This window comes from Monodon monoceros, unplaced genomic scaffold (assembly GCF_005190385.1).
Source record: "Monodon monoceros isolate NGI ecotype Baffin Bay Population unplaced genomic scaffold, NGI_Narwhal_1 Super_Scaffold_16, whole genome shotgun sequence".
Classification (NCBI taxonomy): Eukaryota; Metazoa; Chordata; class Mammalia; order Artiodactyla; family Monodontidae; genus Monodon; species Monodon monoceros.
This window is the reverse complement of record NW_021703772.1, coordinates 42,424,299-42,441,605: the sequence shown is the minus strand read 5'-3', so window position 1 is coordinate 42,441,605 and position 17,307 is coordinate 42,424,299. Positions and strand designations below refer to the sequence as shown.

The following is a 17,307-nucleotide window of genomic DNA, read 5'->3' as shown; positions in this document are numbered from 1 at the left end:
GTAAACCTTGCATTAGCTCTGGATGGCCCAACTCCTTGGCTGCAAAAAAGTAACAGCAACTTTGGAAAGGTTAAACAGGCATGTTCAGGGCCCTGAGTGAAATTTAGTCTTCTACCAACTGGATGGCACTGCAGAAGACAAAGGTGTATCTGTGTGAATAAACTGAACATACGGTTCAATACATTCATGTTTGCAGGGCTATTTAAGGTATTATAAGGTCTGGTACAAAATAATAAAAATGTAGATGGAACTATCAGATTCATCAAGCTGCTACAGTAAATTCAGATGTTCTCCAGAGCTGGTAAGGTGATGTCAAGAAAGTTAAACTTGAAGAATGAGACTTGGATTTCTAAATGAGATTGGGGAGAAAAGAAAGCAGAGTTAATAGGGGAAATCAAGAATAAAAAATCAACATTATGGCTACATTTGGAGGAGAGTTTAATAATCAGTTCTTTCTGTTGTTTTTAAAGTTTTCTGCCGAGAAACTGACATTGTTATGTACTTTTTAGTTTTTGGTTTATTTATTCTTCTTTAACACAGCCATTGTTAGTTCAACAATCTAATATTTGGGGTACATTATTGCAAAATAGGGACACAGCTGTATCAGTTATGCCATCAATACATTTGTTAATCCTATCCCTTTTGTAAGGCAAAGCATAGTTTGTTAATACTGTTTTAGATTAGCTGTATTTGTTAGGTTACTTATAATGAGTGGTACATACTAAACGTAGGGAATTTGCTCTCTGGTACAACTGTCTAAACTGTAATAGTTTTCTCAAAACATTACCATTCTGTAATTAAAAATAAAGCAATATTTTAGTATAATGTTAGGCAGTAGTAAAAATTACCCTGTCTGAGTATATGTACACATACACATAAACACTAGCATGCTTTAAGAAGTTGAGAAACATATTAATATTCTGTGAAATTAATATATAAATAAAATATGACCTAGAATGAAATTACCGTTATGTACAAAAAAGGAAAACTTGACTCTTTCCCTTCCCAAACCTGTTGATTCTAACATGTTACAAACGTACATTACATCATTTGAAGTGTAAGGATTATTTCAAATTTGGAAAACATTAAAGAATAGTACGATCCAACTTCCTACAAAAGGCAGTATGTATTAATTAATTTTGAAGATTTATGTTCATTCCAATGTTAAAGAGACATCCTTTTGAACTTCCTTAGGGAAATATTTGTAATGTCTTTTATTAAGGAAAAAAATGCAGCTTTAACACAGTAAAATGTTTTTTTAGATTATTTGAAAATATTAGAACATAAAAATATTGTGAAGATATAGCATATGATTCTAGGATAAATGAATTTCTTCAGCATTGTTATATGAGTAAATACTTGAACTAATATCGTAAATATTTTACTTTTGAGCACATGCTTTTTTCTTTGTCTTCATTCTCTTTGCCATTCTTTGTTTCCTGTTTCTTTTATTTTCCAACTTCTCCTTAGTTTTCTTTTTCTAATAGTCCCAATTTTTCTACATATCTTACTTCGTTAGCTGAACATTATAGTCTTTCAATTTCTCCTTCATTTTCAATAAACAATGTTTTCTACTAAGTCAATAGCCAACTTTCTCTTCTACCTTTTAAGAAAAGTGTTTTCTTCTTGAAATATAAAGTAGTTATCTCTTTAGCTTAAATACATATGTATATTATATATCACACACTTAAAGAATAAAGATTCACAGAATTCTATGGAAATTCAATATATTAGTGGTACGCTTATTCAGCAAGCTTATGGAATGACAAAAAATGAATCAGATTTCATGATTAGTATCTTACATAGCCTCTGATGTTTCTGACTTAGCCAAATTGATCATTGTTTTTTGACTGCTGCATTTCTTCTTCTGGGCAGTCTTGGAGAACTACAGAAATGGAACCTAAGAGTAAATTAGAAGTGTAGACCCTGACAGGTTGCCTTCATAGTAAATCTCGGGCACGTGTGTGCGCCTACTGTGTAGTAAATGATGACTACCTGGACAGTAACACGGTGTGAGTGGGGAGTGCTGGAGATGTACAGGAGTTTGTTTCTAGGCTCTGGTTACCCACTTAACTGAAAGCACAGGCTGGGCACAGAGCGCTGTGCCTTTAGGCGGTCTGGTCCACCTGGAGCACAGCTGGCTGCACCGGCTCCTTATCTGAGTGCTCTGCCTCGTGGGAGGTTAGCACGTAGCCTCCATCATAGCACACCGGCTGTTCCTGTTCCAAGGCCACCGACTCTTCTTCTTCGTCTTCCACAATAGTCAAGTCGATGTTGCTGTCCATGGCCGAGTCACTCCCTCTTGAGGCCGCCTTCCCAGCATCCCCCTCCATGCTCTTCCCTTCCACCAGTACACTGGTGAGGGATGCTTCGGAAAGACGCTCCGCAAATGAGCTCTCCTCGTGGTCATTCGGCACCTCACTGCTAGGCATGTCTTCTGACTTGGTCTCATTTTCTGCAGGGCTTTCTCCCTCTCGGACTTTCTTTCGACCGAAAGTGAGGGGAGAGACCTTGAAGGGGGAGCTTTTCCCTGAGGATGTTTTCTGGTGATTGGAAGTGAGAGATTTCTTAATCTTCTCTCTCCTCTCTGCAGATACGATCTTTGTCCCCAGCTTGTTCATCTTTTTCTCGATGTTCTGGCGAGAAAATGCTTTCTTGAGGCTATCTACTTTCCGGAGACTGGATCTTTTTATTTTCTCTGCCCGGCTTTCTTCCATCCTTTCCTCTGCACTGTCTTCCAGGGCCTCCTCGTCATGGGGCAATTCATCATCGGAGGAGAGGTCCACTGTGTGCAGAGTTTCCTCCAGGGACTTGTTCTCATCAGCATGCTCCTCTTCCTTCCCTTCCGCTAGGCTGGAAGCTGGCTCTTTCACAAACACACTGGCAGGGATCTCGTTTTCTTCCTGAAAAGATGGACAATGTAAATTTCATGTTAATAACACATTTCACAAATAGTCCTGAACTGCTGTAATTTCTGGGTATGTGTTTTTGGCATGACAGAAACCAAAGGTCTGTGGCTTTAGTTTTCTAGAATATGAATAGTTAATTTTAAACTGATCAAGTCATTCCGCTTAGGCTGGATAAGGCCAACGGCTGCCTTTTGGGAATATTATGAGGGCATCTGGCAAGGGCTCTATCAGTGACAGGCAGGGAGGGAAGTGGGCTGTGGGTCAGACAAGACAAGGAAGCTGCCTAGATAAAGGAGCTAAAGTAAGTTACTGTGAACCCAGAGGGCCTCTCTCTCATAACCTCAGGCTCTATTCCTGCCAAAATCCCACTGCAAAAGAGCCTGGAGGTCAAGTTAGAAGATAAAAGATGAAGACTTCCCAGTTCTCTCCCCTGCCCCATCTTTTCCTTAAGTGTCAGGCATCAGGTAAAGCCTCTATCAGGTTCCCTCCCCAAGTAGAAGTCAAAAGTAAAGGCATGGTCAACCTTGGTATCTGTTTAAAAATGCACACTAATTTTTCTAATGACCTAATTTTGGAGTAAGAGAAGCAAGGGCCAGCCGTACTGGGGACCCACTCACGAAGCCTTGTGTTTAGAATGTCCTTTGTGGGCATTATAAGGAGAGATGGTATACTACGGCCATTTCTGGAGTAGTAAGGGGGAATCATGCTGCCTTATCAAGCCTCTGTTAAATAGGGCTTCCTTGGGCAGGAGTACTTCAGCCTCCACCTAGGGTGAAGAGTGAAACTCAGGAATCTGTGCCCCCTCCCCTTATTCCCAGCACACCTCTTTCTCCAGCTTCTGGGTGTACAATGATCTGCCTCTCCCTCTGCCTCAGGGAGCAGAGCCTGAAAACTTGCCTCCAGAGAGTGCAAGGGGGATGGTTCTCCAGAGTAGCGAAGCAGGGAGATTTGAACTCAGACAGACTTGGGCGACACAGCATAGGAATCCCTTTGATTTTTATATCTTTCTTTAAATACAGGAAAATGAGAGCCAGCTAGCAAAGTGCCTTCACATTTTCATTGGAAGAAATGGCACAGTGGAAAGAACGTGTGACAGGAGGCCTGAGTCTCAGTTCTTTCTGTACTGCTCAATGGCTCTGAGGCCTTCAGCAAATAACTTAATCTCCTTGTGTCTCAGTGTCTTCCAAATGTGAACAAGAGGATTTGACCCAGATTAGCAGCTTTCAAACTGCACTCCCAAGGGTATTAGGAGTTCTGCAAGAATGCCAAGGTGGGCCAGGCTCCAGAGCCCACTGCCAGCCGGGCTTCAAGCAGAGCCTCAATGTTACCTGATTATATTGTGGACTGCCCAGTAAACTTTCAGTTTGAAAAATAACTGGATTTAGTGAATTTAAAAGTCTGTATGTTAAAAAGGGCTTCCCTGGTGGTGCAGTGGTTGAGAGTCTGCCTGCCGATGCAGGGGACACAGGTTCGTGCCCCGGTCCGGGAAGATCCCACATGCCGCGGAGCGGCTAGGCCTGTGAGCCATGGCCGCTGAGCCTGCGCGGCCGGAGCCTGTGCTCCGCAACGGGAAAGGCCACGACAGTGAGAGGCCTGCGTACCGCAAAAAAAACCAACAAAAGTCTATGTGTTAAAAAAATAATAATAAATTAAATAAATAAAAGCTCAAAACAAACAAACAAAAAGTCTACTTGGGAGCTAAACTTCATGCAAAGTTTATGTTATGTTCTTGTTTTGCAATTTTGATTGACTGAAAAGTCAATAAAATTGGGGTAGTGATCAAAAATATGTTCTAAGTGTATACCTGTATACTTTCAACTTCTCACTACAAAGACTAAGTGAACAATGTTTTAATATAGAGAAACTTAAAAATCCCTCTCCTTATTAATCACCAAATAGTATAATTACAATACTCTCTGAAAAGATACAGCCCCATGTCCCCCGCTTACACACACATACTCATAACAGAGTATGTGTTCCATAAATTGGTTAGAAACAAAGTCTTGGGTAGAGTAAAAAGCAGCACGTCTGGTTAAATAGAATCCTTGGTAGAGTTAAGAAATCCCAAATTCTGTTTCCCAAAGCTTACTCCCATTTTGAATATCACAGAATGTCAGAAACACAGTATAAAAGATAAAGCAAAAACTTGAAATTTGCACGGGATTCCCACGAATAACTTATGACACGGACCTTTACAGAGAGCAACTCTGCCACGCTTCAAGTCTTGACTTGCCTCTTTTTCGTTGGCGTGTATTCCCTGTGAGGGTGGGAACTTGTGTCTCTTGTTCACTGTTAAGCCCCGTGACTAGAGTAGTACCCGACATCTCAGCAGTTATTTGTTGAATGAGTGCATGTTGAGGAGGCTTTCTAAGACAGCCCTGAGGGTGGCTAGAGTGGAGACTGCCCCTGTGTCGGGCACTGCAAAAGAATGGACTTAGCTCTGTGTCTGGAAGCACATTTGCTGACTGCTGCTGCCACTGGGAAAAGAGGAGAACCAGGCCTAAGGGGCTCAGCAGCTTCCATTTTTAAGGAAGGATTTTATTCTCAGTGGATGAGCATTACTAAAAGAGGGGCAGACCGCAGAAATAGCTAGGGCTCTGATGCTTAGTCCAGAGGCAGAATTACTTCTGGGCTTTGACAAGAGGGTTGGGAAGGTTTGACAGGAGTTGCTTGCAGGAAAGGAAGAAACCAAGAGCTCAGTAAAACGTTATTAAAAGTCCTCAGTAAAGGGCTTCCCTGGTGGTGCAGTGGTTGAGAGTCCTCCTGCCGATGCAGGGGACACGGGTTCGTGCCCCGGTCCGGGAAGATCCCACATGCCGCGGAGCGGCTAGGCCTGTGAGCCATGGCCGCTGAGCCTGGATGTCCGGAGCCTGTGCTCTGCAATGGGAGAGGCCACAACAGTGAGAGGCCTGCGTACCGCAAAAAAAAAAAAAAAAAAAAAAAAGAAATCCTCAGTAAAGAAGGCAGAAAGTCAGGTGGAAAATTAAAAATAAGCCTTGGTTACTAGAGGAGAGGTACATTTTGTGTAGTATAATCTCAGGTTAATCAAAGGTTTACCTTTGATTACTGTTGATTACCCTGATAACTTCCCTTTCTTTAACCTCTACAAAAAATGTCCATATTAACTGTACTTCTAAAAGAATTAAACCAATAATATTGCATTTTTAATGCAGTGTAAATTTTATTGTTAAAAAAGCACAGTTACTGTTGAGTCTTAGACTCTTGTCTCTCTCACTATGTGTCCTTTGAGGACAGGTTTGGGAAAAGTGCATTATCAGGTGAATCAGAAGTGATCTGTTGGTAGATCACACCGCATACATGAGGGCAGTCGAGAGATGGCGGGAAACCCAATTGAGCTCTTTCAGACAATGTCGGGGAAATTTATATAAGAACTCTTTGATGCCAACTATGAAAATAAACCCAGCAGGAACAGACATAATCCAGAATGAGTTGGATGTGTCTTAATACAACTGGAAACAAGTGCGATATGCCTTTTTGGCCAACTGCTATGCTTCTGCTGTCATTTTTATTAATCAAGCAGTATTTTGGGTTATGTCTACTGGACAGTGTTTATTTTGTGACTTCTTATAGTTCTACTCTGAAGGTAAGCAAGCCCTTTCCCTTCACATAGAAATTTGTGAATGTCCAAGTACATGTGGGACTTACATTTCCAAAATGTTTGTTTAGAAGCAGAAAAATGCTGACACTCTTCAAAATCTCTATTCTTTAGTAAAATGTAGACATGGCATTTGACTATAAAGGAATGATTATAGTGGTGGAAATTCAACTTGAACTTCAGACAGTGGCTCCTCTGTAACTGCAGTGTCCCCCAGGTGTCCAGTCTTACTTGCTCATGTGTCCTCCTTCAGTCCAATTACACATACCTTATGGAAACACTTGATATTTCACCTGCCTACAGGTGAGGTGATACTTCTGCCTTCAGCCTCCTGTTGTAATGTTTTTGATCTGCTTTCTCTTACAGATTCTAAGACTGATGGCTCTTTCAAGGGGGAGGATCAAATATACATCCTCAATTCCGTCACCACTTAACTATGCTAGTTACCCATGTATCCACTTGGGGTTTGTAACTCCTTAACATGGCATTAAGAACCCCTTGTGAGTTGCATTGCTTCCTTGGATAGTTCTACCCAGGAGAGGCCCCCAGCTGCAGCTGACTATTTGCCCTATAGAGTTTGTTTTTTTTTTAAGTTTTTTTAACATCTTTATTGGAGTATAATTGCTTTACAATGGTGTGTCAGTTTCTGCTTTGTAACAAAGTGAATCAGCTATACATATACATATATCCCCATATCTCTTCCCTCTTGCGTCTCCCTCCCTCCCACCCTCCCTATCCCACCCCTCTAGGTGGTCACAAAGCACTGAGCTGATCTCCCTGTGCTATGCGGCTGCTTCCCACTAGCTACCTATTTTACGTTTGGTAGTGTATATATGTCCATGCCTCTTTCTCCAGATTTATTTTCAAAAAGGTACGTAGCCCTACTGATGCAGCTGCTTCTGGTTCTGACCTTTCACAAGGACCCTTAGGGGTTTTTAAAAGGAAGGGAGGGCTTCCCTGGTGGCGCAGTGGTTGAGAGTCCGCCTGCTGATGCAAGGGACGCGGGTTCCTGCCCCGGTCCGGGAAGATCCCACATGCCGCGGAGCGGCTGGGCCCGTGAGCCATGGCTGCTGAGCCTGCACGTCCGGAGCCTGTGCTCCGCAGCGGGAGAGGCCCACGTACCGCAAAAAAAAAAAAAAAAAAAAAAAGGAAGGGAGAATTAATCAGTACACTTCTAACATATATGAATGATATGCTTGCACCATAAAAGAGAAAAGGAATGGAAAGAACTCTTGAGAAAGTGGCATTTTTTCCTTGCACTTTTGCTTGTTTGCCGTTTATACTGATTCTTGTGAACTAACAGTCTCAAGTCTTGTGTGCAGATATCAACACAGAGAAACTGGCCAACATGCTGGGTACTTCTTGGGTTGATACTCATGGAAACAAATCTTCTTTGCACATAGATAGATACACACACTTTAAAAGAGAAGGAGACTCTATGACTAGCATTAGAAAAGGAAGCTACAGTAAGTCATTTGAAAGCTTGAACAGGCAGATTGCTCTCCTGTCACTAACTTATCATCCCCGTTGTTAGAAGAAAATAACAAAGGCTGTTACATTCCCACAGGGATGTGGTGGCATCGTAGAGGGATATGAGGACCATAAATTTGTGTCCATGGAATGTTTTATCCAATAATCTCTAAATACTAGTTATGAAAATGGAACTGTGCTCACCTGACATTCTGATTTATAGGTCTCTTTTGCACATTGATGGTTTTCTCCAGTTTGTGTTTCTGAGGTATAGATTGCCAAGTGGATAAAGCCATTGATTAGAAATGTACCCCTAAGGCAGCTGTTGGTGGAATCAGCAAGTCATAAGAATAAAATGCATTAGTTATAATCCCTGAGCAGTCTTTCACATTCCCGAGGATTTAAAAGTTTCATTATTTTTCAGTGTTATAGAGGGTTCAGTTCTTTTTTAAGATCATAGTGCTTAGGTGTTCTTTGTTGCATACACACAAAAAACACAAAACAAAACAACAAACCACACTGAATTATTTAAAAGCTATTGTAGAAAACCCAGTAAACGTGAACTTTGCCATAGTGGGATTATAGTGTTTGTTTTCACTCATTTCATAATTCAACTGTATAATTTCTATTATTAATAAAATGAAACCTTGCCAGTCACTTTGTTTCTCAGGGCCTCTGCTCCTTTGATATAAAATGAGGTTAACCTAAATGATTGTTGAGGTGCTTTCCAGCTCTAAAATACTTGATTCTGTGATATTAACCTAAATCCCATGAAAACTAGTCTAACAGATTGCAAAAGTGATCTCACAGTGTACAAATGCCAAACATGCTTTGTTTCATGCAAGAATCAAAACTATAGGACCTGAGTTGCATTGGAGAACACTTTTCATTTGTTCAATTCGAACAGATATGGATTACAAAACAACAGAAGGGGCAACATTTACCTGGAAGGGCTGCATCTGAGATAGAGTCTCGTTTTGTAATATGTGAGAAAAGTAATGATTCTTTTGAAGAAATACCGACGATAATCAGTTATTCATTTAAAGTGCCTGAGGCAATGCTGACATTCAATAAGTGTAAATAGTAACAATAAGAGCTAGTATTTTGTTTATCTCATAAACTAAAGGGCACCGGATAAGTAGCACATCAAAACCAGTATCCCATTATGGGAATATTAATCAATGTGATACAAACATCGCGAGCTGTCATATAAAGGTGACTTTGGTTATCTATATGCCCATTTCTTCTAAGTCTGTACTAATTTAGCAATTCTCAGAGCAGTGGCTTTGGATAAATACAGTCTTTAAAAAAATTAATTTAAAAATAGTCTGAAGATGTTATACTTCTAGCACCTTTCTAAAATTCTGTTCTCATCAAAGGAACCCAAATGATGAATATTTGAACACATTTATAGGCTTGATTCTCCATGAATGTAGCCACAGCAAACATCTAACTTCTACTCTTTTCACCCAATTTCACAATTTCATGTGGATGAAAGTGTAAACTGTCCATGAGTACTCTCATTTTGTTCCCTGGATTTGAAATCATTCCGAAACTGCTTTGTCAAGTAATCATTACTAGAACTTTAAGAGGCGTTAAGTGGGCATCACACCCTCAGTGCCAGTTACCTATGAAATTCTAGTCTCTTCAATCAACAGAGACAACTTCCTCTTAACTGTAAATTCACTGATTTTTGTACAAATTTTATTTTTAGTAAAAGATACATATGCACTACAGGCAAAGAATTAGTCTTATTGGTCTTTAGCATTTTCTTTTTGATCAGCAACCTCTCTGAGTCTTATTTCATTTATACTGGCTCCTGTTACAGTATTTTGAATTCAAACATTGATCTTAAGCCATTATTTAAAAAAAATATTAAAAGGGAAGCTGCTAAGTTTAACAAGGATTTTACAATTTATTTTATTGCTCAAAAGGAGATGAATTTTCTCCAGTTTTAGATTCTACTGGTTATAATTTGAAGTAATTGCTAAGACATGAGAGGCTTAACAGCTACAACAATGTTGTAAGTTTAGCACAGACTTAAATAAATAAATGACATATTTTAAACAGGACAAATTTCAGAATTAAAAAAAAATGCTAATGTGTATCTAGTGTTACTAGCATCTAGTAGATCAACCAGCCAACCAACCAACCAACCAACCAAAAAGCACCTGCAGATTTTGGAGAACACAACAGGACTTTACAAACTGGAAACATAATCTTCTAAACACTAAACACTATAGGACTGAATATGATCCAGTCAGGTAACAGATTTTCGTTCTTCACTCTCCTATTTTTACATTAATTCTTTTTGTCTTAAACTAGAAAACCAGTGGATTTAGTAAGGGAAAGTCTAGCATAGGGGTCCAAGTGGACTGAAAGTGACAAACAACTTAGAGACCTGAAGTGGCACCTGGTACATTATCCGCCTTCCTCACTCTGCAGGTCTAGAAAACATCTACCCTGTGCCCCACTGTGAAGACTGTGCTGCTACTAGAAGGGTCTGTTTAGAGTAGGCCCTTTGGGCAGAGTCCTGTGCTTTTAAAGGGCTTTGCTTTCCTTTGCTCTGGGAGTGATGTAATATTGATTTCAACTCGGTAGTTGTCATACAATGTATGTCAGGGGGTGGGAGTGTGTGTGTGTGTGCGTGTGTTTAGTTTTTAATAAATCCCAACTAAAAAAGCAAAAGCATAGCTGTTTGAAGATCCTGGGTAGGGTGAGATCAGTTTTTACTAAAAAGCCATATTTCTAACCAAGCACAAGTATAGCCTCCTCTCCATGCAAATGCATTGCAGATCCACCCAGGAAGAGCTTCAGTTCTTTGAGCTTACACCGTGACAGTCGCTAACCATTTAAAATATGTTATTCCATTTATTCCTCACCCTATGAGAGAGATATGAGGGAAGAAGCATTAATGTTTAAGAGCGCACACTTTGGAGTCAATTAAATATGAGTTGAAATCCCAGCTTCACCACTGCCTACTAAATAGTTACAGACAAGATATAAGTATCTCTGAATCTCAGCATCCTCATCTGTAAATTGGTGCAGTTGAGATAAACTACAGAAAGATACTTAGCAGAGTATGCAGGGCTTATTAAGAGCTCAAAATACTTTTGCTCTTTCAAATATTAATAAGGTGTACAGATGAGGAAACAAAAGTTTGGAAAAGCTACACAATGTGCACCAGATCACATAACTGGCAAGTGGTGAAACTAGGATTTGAACCAGTGTCTGTATGACAAAATTTATCTTTTCTCAACCCCTATACTGGACCACTCTCTAACACAAGTTATTATTATATCCATTGGCATAATGGATATAATAATTATAATGGATATAATAATTTACTACCCTAGAAACCCCTACTTTAAGAAGGATCAAGAGAAAGAGCAACTTTTCCACTGAGGGACTTCATTTGTATTTGTTTTTTCAGAATAGTCATCTTGCAATGCCTTGAGAGTTGATATTTCTGATATCCTTTAGGCTAATAAAAGATCTTACATTACATGACTTAAGAAAGGTCCAGTTCCTTGCCCCTCTAATTCTCTGTCTCCTAAACTGCTCTTTCAAAAATGTCCTTGGGGGCTGCTTGCTAAGAGGCCCTGAATGGAGCCTGAACACATTGCTTTGGATTCTTTTAGCTTCTACCTTGGTCTTGAGCCCCTGTTTCACCTTGTCCTCACTATATGGAGAATTCCTACCGTTTCTGGCTGTAATTTCACACCTGTCAATCCAATGTGACAAAACAGGAGACCGTGGCAGGGCTTCAGCAGCAGCCCGTGTCTTTAAGTTCCCAACAGTTGTTTTTTTAAATGTCAGATTTACAGTTCTCTTGAAATTTTTAGTCACGTATCTTCTCCATCCCTCTCCCCAACACCTACAGAACATCCTCCGTGGCAAAACAAAACAAAACCTGATCCCGACATACTGTGATTTTCCTCTACTACATAAATAATTTTTTGTTTTTCCTCCTTAACTGAGGGACAGGACAAGAGAGAATCTCTCTGATTCATACTGGAAGGAGGGAAATTTCCTTTGATGACTCAGATTTAAACAGGTCTGTATATATTTGGTTTTGTTTGGAGATCAGTGTTTAATTTAGAAATGCCTTGAGAGTTGAGATTTATAATATCTTTTAGGCTAATAAAGTTAAGATCTTATATGGCTTAAGAAAGGCGCAGTTACCATATCTCTTTTCAGTTCGTCTGGTTCATGGAAAGCTATTCCATTTGCATTAAAAGCTAAAAAATTTCCGGTCTGCAACAGACTGCAAGGTATAGAAGGACATCAGCTGCCTGAAGCTTTATAACATCAAGTGCAATGTGGGGGGACAAAAAAGCAGCGAGATGAGTCTTTCCTTTTATGGAGGAAGGAGGCTTAAGTTCTAAATTGGCAGAGCAGATTCATTTAGAAAAAGAAGGCTCCCTCCGTTTAAGTTCCAATTTCTAAATCTCTTTGGGGAGATGAAGGCTCTTCTTGTGTGCCTTTCACAATCAAACATTTGGTTATAGCCTCTCCCCTCCGTGGCTCTGAAATCCTCTCCTATTCACGTGGTCACAATGAGACAGCCCTGGGGCAGGGATGGCAATTGCTTCCTGGGCTCTGTGCTGGCTGGGCTCCACTGGGCGGAAGGGCTTCCAGCGTTAGGCAGGGCTGCCCTTGGATTCACAAACGCCCACCACGTGGCGGAACAACAGTCCCACGCAATCTCCCTGTCCCCAAAGAGCCTCTTGCTACATTAATTGCATCATTGATGCATTACAAAAATTAAGTGGCCTTTTCATTCCAAGGCAACCATTTGAAGGAGAAAATATCCTAGGCTAGCCTTTTTAACTGTAACTGATAACACTGCTTTTGTTTTACTTTACAGTTGTGGTCTCTCTGAGCAAGGAGAAGCATATCTAGTGTGTTTGTAGAGTAATGCTCTATAGTTTCAGTGCATTTGCTAGAAAAAAAGCTCAACAAGATTGCTTTAGCCAAAAGAGTCTCAAAAGTAGAAGGCTAGTTCATCTCTAATGGAATCAATCTTCAATACTTGGTTAGTCCCCAAAACACTGGTGACCTTTGGACAAAGGGAGACTTTAAAAAGTTATGAATTTGACTTGATTAAAAAACAAAACAGAAAACTCACATGATCACCTCATTTCCACAAAGAGTTAATAAACAGCCAGTGAATTAATTTGCCTGTCCAGCTAACAGCTGCAGTCAGAGCCCCACGTTCACAATGCAAAGAGACAAGTGAATCTGACTAGTGTGCCTGCACCTGCTCACCTTCCCAACCTGTATGGAGGTGCTCCTGACAAATGACCCCGACCTGCTAACTCCTGAGGCCCCTGCCTTGGGTTTAGGCTGCAGTGACCTGGGGAATTCCCAGCCCTGTGTGTAGATTTCACATGCACCTGCTGAAGGCGGCGGGGACAGTGCCTCGTGTGTGTGTGCGTGTGTGCACCTGCTGAAGGCGGCGGGGACAGTGCCTCGTGTGTGTGTGCGTGTGTGCACCTGCTGAAGGCGGCGGGGACAGTGCCTCGTGTGTGTGTGTGTGTGTGTGTGTGTGTGAGAGAGAGAGAGAGAGAGATCCCTGACAGGCAGGACAGATGTACAAATGGCTGTGAGAGCCAGGCGACTGAGATCATGGATGCGGAGTCCCAGCTGGGTGGGCGGAGAGTAGGGGCACTGACCTGGAAGATGAGCACCTTGAAATGGTTGCGCCTGAGGAGCTGGGCGTGGTTGTTCTCTAGCCGCTTCACTTGCGCGCACTGCCTCTCCAAGCGCTCCCTGACGGCGCGCGTGTGGGCGCTGACCTTGCGGGACTTCTCCAGCAGCTTGCTCACCGTGTTGCTGGTGGAGGCCTGGTACTTGGAGAGCTTGGTGAGGTCGTTCTGGATGCCCTTCACGGAGCCCTCCAGGCTTATCTGCCGCTGCTCCATCTTGTGCTGGTTCTCCTGCACGGCGTCCAGCATGTTCACCAGCTTGTCCAGGAGCGTGAGTACTGTGACGGCGTTCACCTGTGAGTTGTCCCGGATGGCCTCCTCCGTGCTCCCCGGGTTCAGGCTGGGGCTCGGCGTGGAGGAGGGCACCGGGCTGGAGCTGCCCGGCTTCTGCCGCATGTCAGGACCCGGGTGCTGGAACTTTTCGGCTTGCGCAGCGTCCTCCCCCATAGCTGGACAGGTGGGAACGTTCTTCTGGCTCCGGCGAGAAAGACGGTGGACAGGGGTGCAGAGCGTGGCCCTCTGGTTTGAGCTCAGAGCACCGCTCTCTGGGACTGGCAGAGGTTCAGACAGGCAACAACTGGCTACACTGATGAGGGAAACTGCATTCCAGCTGCTCTTAAAAGACCTACTCCACCCAGTGGGAGGCGAAGGATACAGAACTGAGAACCACTCAGGCTTTAGAGGCATGCGCACACTTCCTAACCTCGTACTCCTCGGCACAGGTCACTTTCCTGCAGTTTAGCTTTTCTTTCCTGTGCCTCTTCCCTTTTAAAAGTAAGTTCAATGTCATATTTCACTCATGACTTCATCTAGAGGCGGAGAAGAACACGCTAATTTGGCCCAGCTCCACAGTCTCCAATTGGCTAAAGCTAGTAAACTTTTCTCTGGCTGCTATTCTGCGTATGCTACAGAGTGCCTGTTTGTTTGGGTTTTTTTTCCTGGATACAAGTTATTCTAACGGAAAGTATTGTTTGCCTTTGCCCTAGAACAGACTGATGGGCTGCAGAACGCCTGGTGTCCTAATGGAAGGGGCCAAGTTTAAAGGGTACTTGCAGTCAAGTTTGTAGTGTTACTTTTTAATTTCCAAAGGGATAGAAGTAACATAATGACAAGGAAAACAGCCCAGTTCTTACTCTTGAAATTGGTGATGCAAGATAAGATGAAAGAGATTGAAATTCAGGGATGTTAAGACATGCGATGCTGTTATAGTTATCATGTAATAGATGGAAATTTTTTGAATGACCACTTTAAAAACAGGGTTTCTTTTGAGAAGTAAAATTGACATAGGAAAAGCCAAAAAAAAAAAAAAAAAAAGAAAATTATGGTTTCTTTAAGAATTTACCATGCTGATTTGTTTTAACTAATTTTGAATCAGGGCTGAGAGATTTTCTCAAATGCCCATCTCTGCAAGGCATTTATTGACACGTGCCCAGAAGTGTGACTCTCGGGCAGGTTGAGCTGGAGTTTCTGAAGTGCTTCTAATGTTTGACATTTCCAAATTCCTGCTCAGTGAAGTGGCACACCTGTTCTAAAATGTGGCCCTCCTCAGCTAAGCCCTTGGGACTTGGGGCTTATTTCCTAAAACGACTTTACATGCTTGAATTGGTTTTAAACGTATCCAGCCTTTGAAAGTGCTTTCAGCAGGAAGTTTGTAATAGGCCTTCAATGTACAATTTTAAGAAGGACAAATACCAGCTCATTTGGGGTCAGGGTTGATAACGGAAAAAGTGCCATTCTTCAACGGCAAAATGTACATGTGAGCCAATCAATCAGGAGGTCATTCGTTGTCACATTTATTGAATTTGTGAGTCCCCGCTATCTGTTCGGTTCTATATTTGATGAGCTATCTAGAGGATACTAATAAAGTGTGATCTAAGACCCTGCCCTCAGTGCATATGCCTGCTAGTTAGGGAGATGAATCAAAGATTTTACAGAGGCCCCCAATTTTCCTTAGATAATTGGTACCCCCCAAACCCACTTAAAGTGAATCTTTTCAAAATAGGGAGAAAAAAAGTAAAAACATTTGGTTGAGAAAATATCTTTTAAAAATGTAAGAAAATTATTAAAATGGATTTACCTTACATTTAACAAAATTTAGTTGGTCGGTGATGTGTTAAACATTAGAACAAAGGATGAATCAAGTGTTAATTCTGAGAAGCATAATTTTCTAACAAAATTATATGGTATCATGACACAATATCCATTTTACATTTGACTTCTATGGGCAAATAGAAGTCATTATTACAAAAATATTTGAGGGCTTCATCAGTTTTCCAAGAGCCTCTCTTAAATTTTGACATTCTAATCATTCCCTTTTGAGGCACTTATTGTGCCATCATCTGTGTGGATATTTTCTTCTTCAGATGTTAAGTATTCCAGCTGCAGATTCTCATTTCCCAGAAGAGTTGCCCACGATTCAAGGGCTTCTCTAACATCACCTTCATCAACTTCATGATTTCTTAACATATTTTGAAAGATTTGCAATTTCACACTATAATCACTTTGCCCTGATTTTGCATTGATTTGCACTGATTTTGCATTTCATTGTTGGGTATTGTATAATCAGTTAGATGAATAGAGACATTAAAGACACGGGATGAGGTGGGAAAAGGAGAGAGGCTAGTTGTTAAACAGGAAGAAAGGTTTGCATGTGGCTTATTTTTTAAAATCAATTGTGAATAACACAAGTAACTTAACAGTTGTCTATTGCTGTGTAACAAACCAGTCTGAAATTCAGTGGCTGAAAACAACAGTCATGAGTTTTATCTACTCATGATTCTGGGATTGGCTAGGCAGGGCTTAGGTGGAATGGGTCATCTCTGCTAGGAATGTTCATATAGGAATCTGAGATGGTCTCAATCACAGGTCTGGCTCCTTAGCTGGGATGACTAGAATCCTGGGATTTCTCTGTCCTCCATCTTTAAGCCTCCAGGGACTCTCACTCTGATCTCTCTAGTAGGGGAGTCACACTTCTTTACCTGGTACCTCAGGGTTCCCAAGAAGTGGAAGCAAAAGCTGCAGGATCTCTTAAGGTTAGGCTCTGGGACTCTGTCACTTTCATCACATTCTGTTGGGCTAAGCAGGTCAGTCGGTTTCAAAGGGACAAGAAATAGACTTCACGTCTTTAGGGGAGGAGCAGCAAAGTCCCATGATAAAGGGTGAGCAGCATGGCAGAGACTGCTGTAGCCATCTTTGGAGAAAATCTACCTCAGCATGAATATATTTTTCTTTCAAAAGACTATTACGGGGCTTCCCTGGTGGCGCAGTGGTTGAGAGTCCGCCTGCCCATGCAGGGGACACGGGTTCGTGCCCTGGTCCGGGAAGATCCCACATGCCGCGGATCGGCTGGGTCCGTGAGCCATGGCCGCTGAGCCTGCGCATCCGGAGCCTGTGCTCCGCAACGGGAGAGGCCACAACAGTGAGAGGCCCGCGTACGGCAAAAAAAAAAAAAAGACTATTACAGATAAAGCTGAAGACCCTATCAATCACCATTTTCATTCCATTCCCTTTCACCTTTTGTCAGAAGTAATCATTTTTATGGATTTGGAATACATCTTTGGAAATTATATTTATAAGCGATCAATTCATTAGTGAATAGTTT

At 41.6% G+C, this 17,307-nt stretch overlaps 1 protein-coding gene across 1 annotated transcript; it reads right to left on the bottom strand.

Moving 5' to 3' along the window:
* Positions 1 to 486: 486 nt before the first annotated feature.
* CAVIN2 (caveolae associated protein 2) lies at positions 487 to 15,346 on the bottom strand. The gene is made up of 2 exons (XM_029226125.1): positions 13,674 to 15,346; positions 487 to 2,903 (listed from the first exon to the last, which is right to left on the bottom strand). The coding sequence occupies exons 1-2, from the start codon at positions 14,391 to 14,393 to the stop codon at positions 2,109 to 2,111; spliced, it is 1,515 nt and encodes a 504-aa protein (XP_029081958.1). The 5' UTR covers positions 14,394 to 15,346; the 3' UTR covers positions 487 to 2,108.
* Positions 15,347 to 17,307: the final 1,961 nt, after the last annotated feature.

Bases quoted from the DNA above. Each gene is read 5' to 3' on its own strand.
- CAVIN2 (XM_029226125.1), bottom strand. From the start codon at position 14,393: ATGCCTCTAAAGCCTGAGTGGTTCTCAGTTCTGTATCCTTCGCCTCCC. The intron at 2,904-13,673 runs GTCAGTGCCCCT...CCATCTTTTCAG, and splicing joins TCAAGGTGCTCATCTTCCAG to GAAGAAAACGAGATCCCTGC.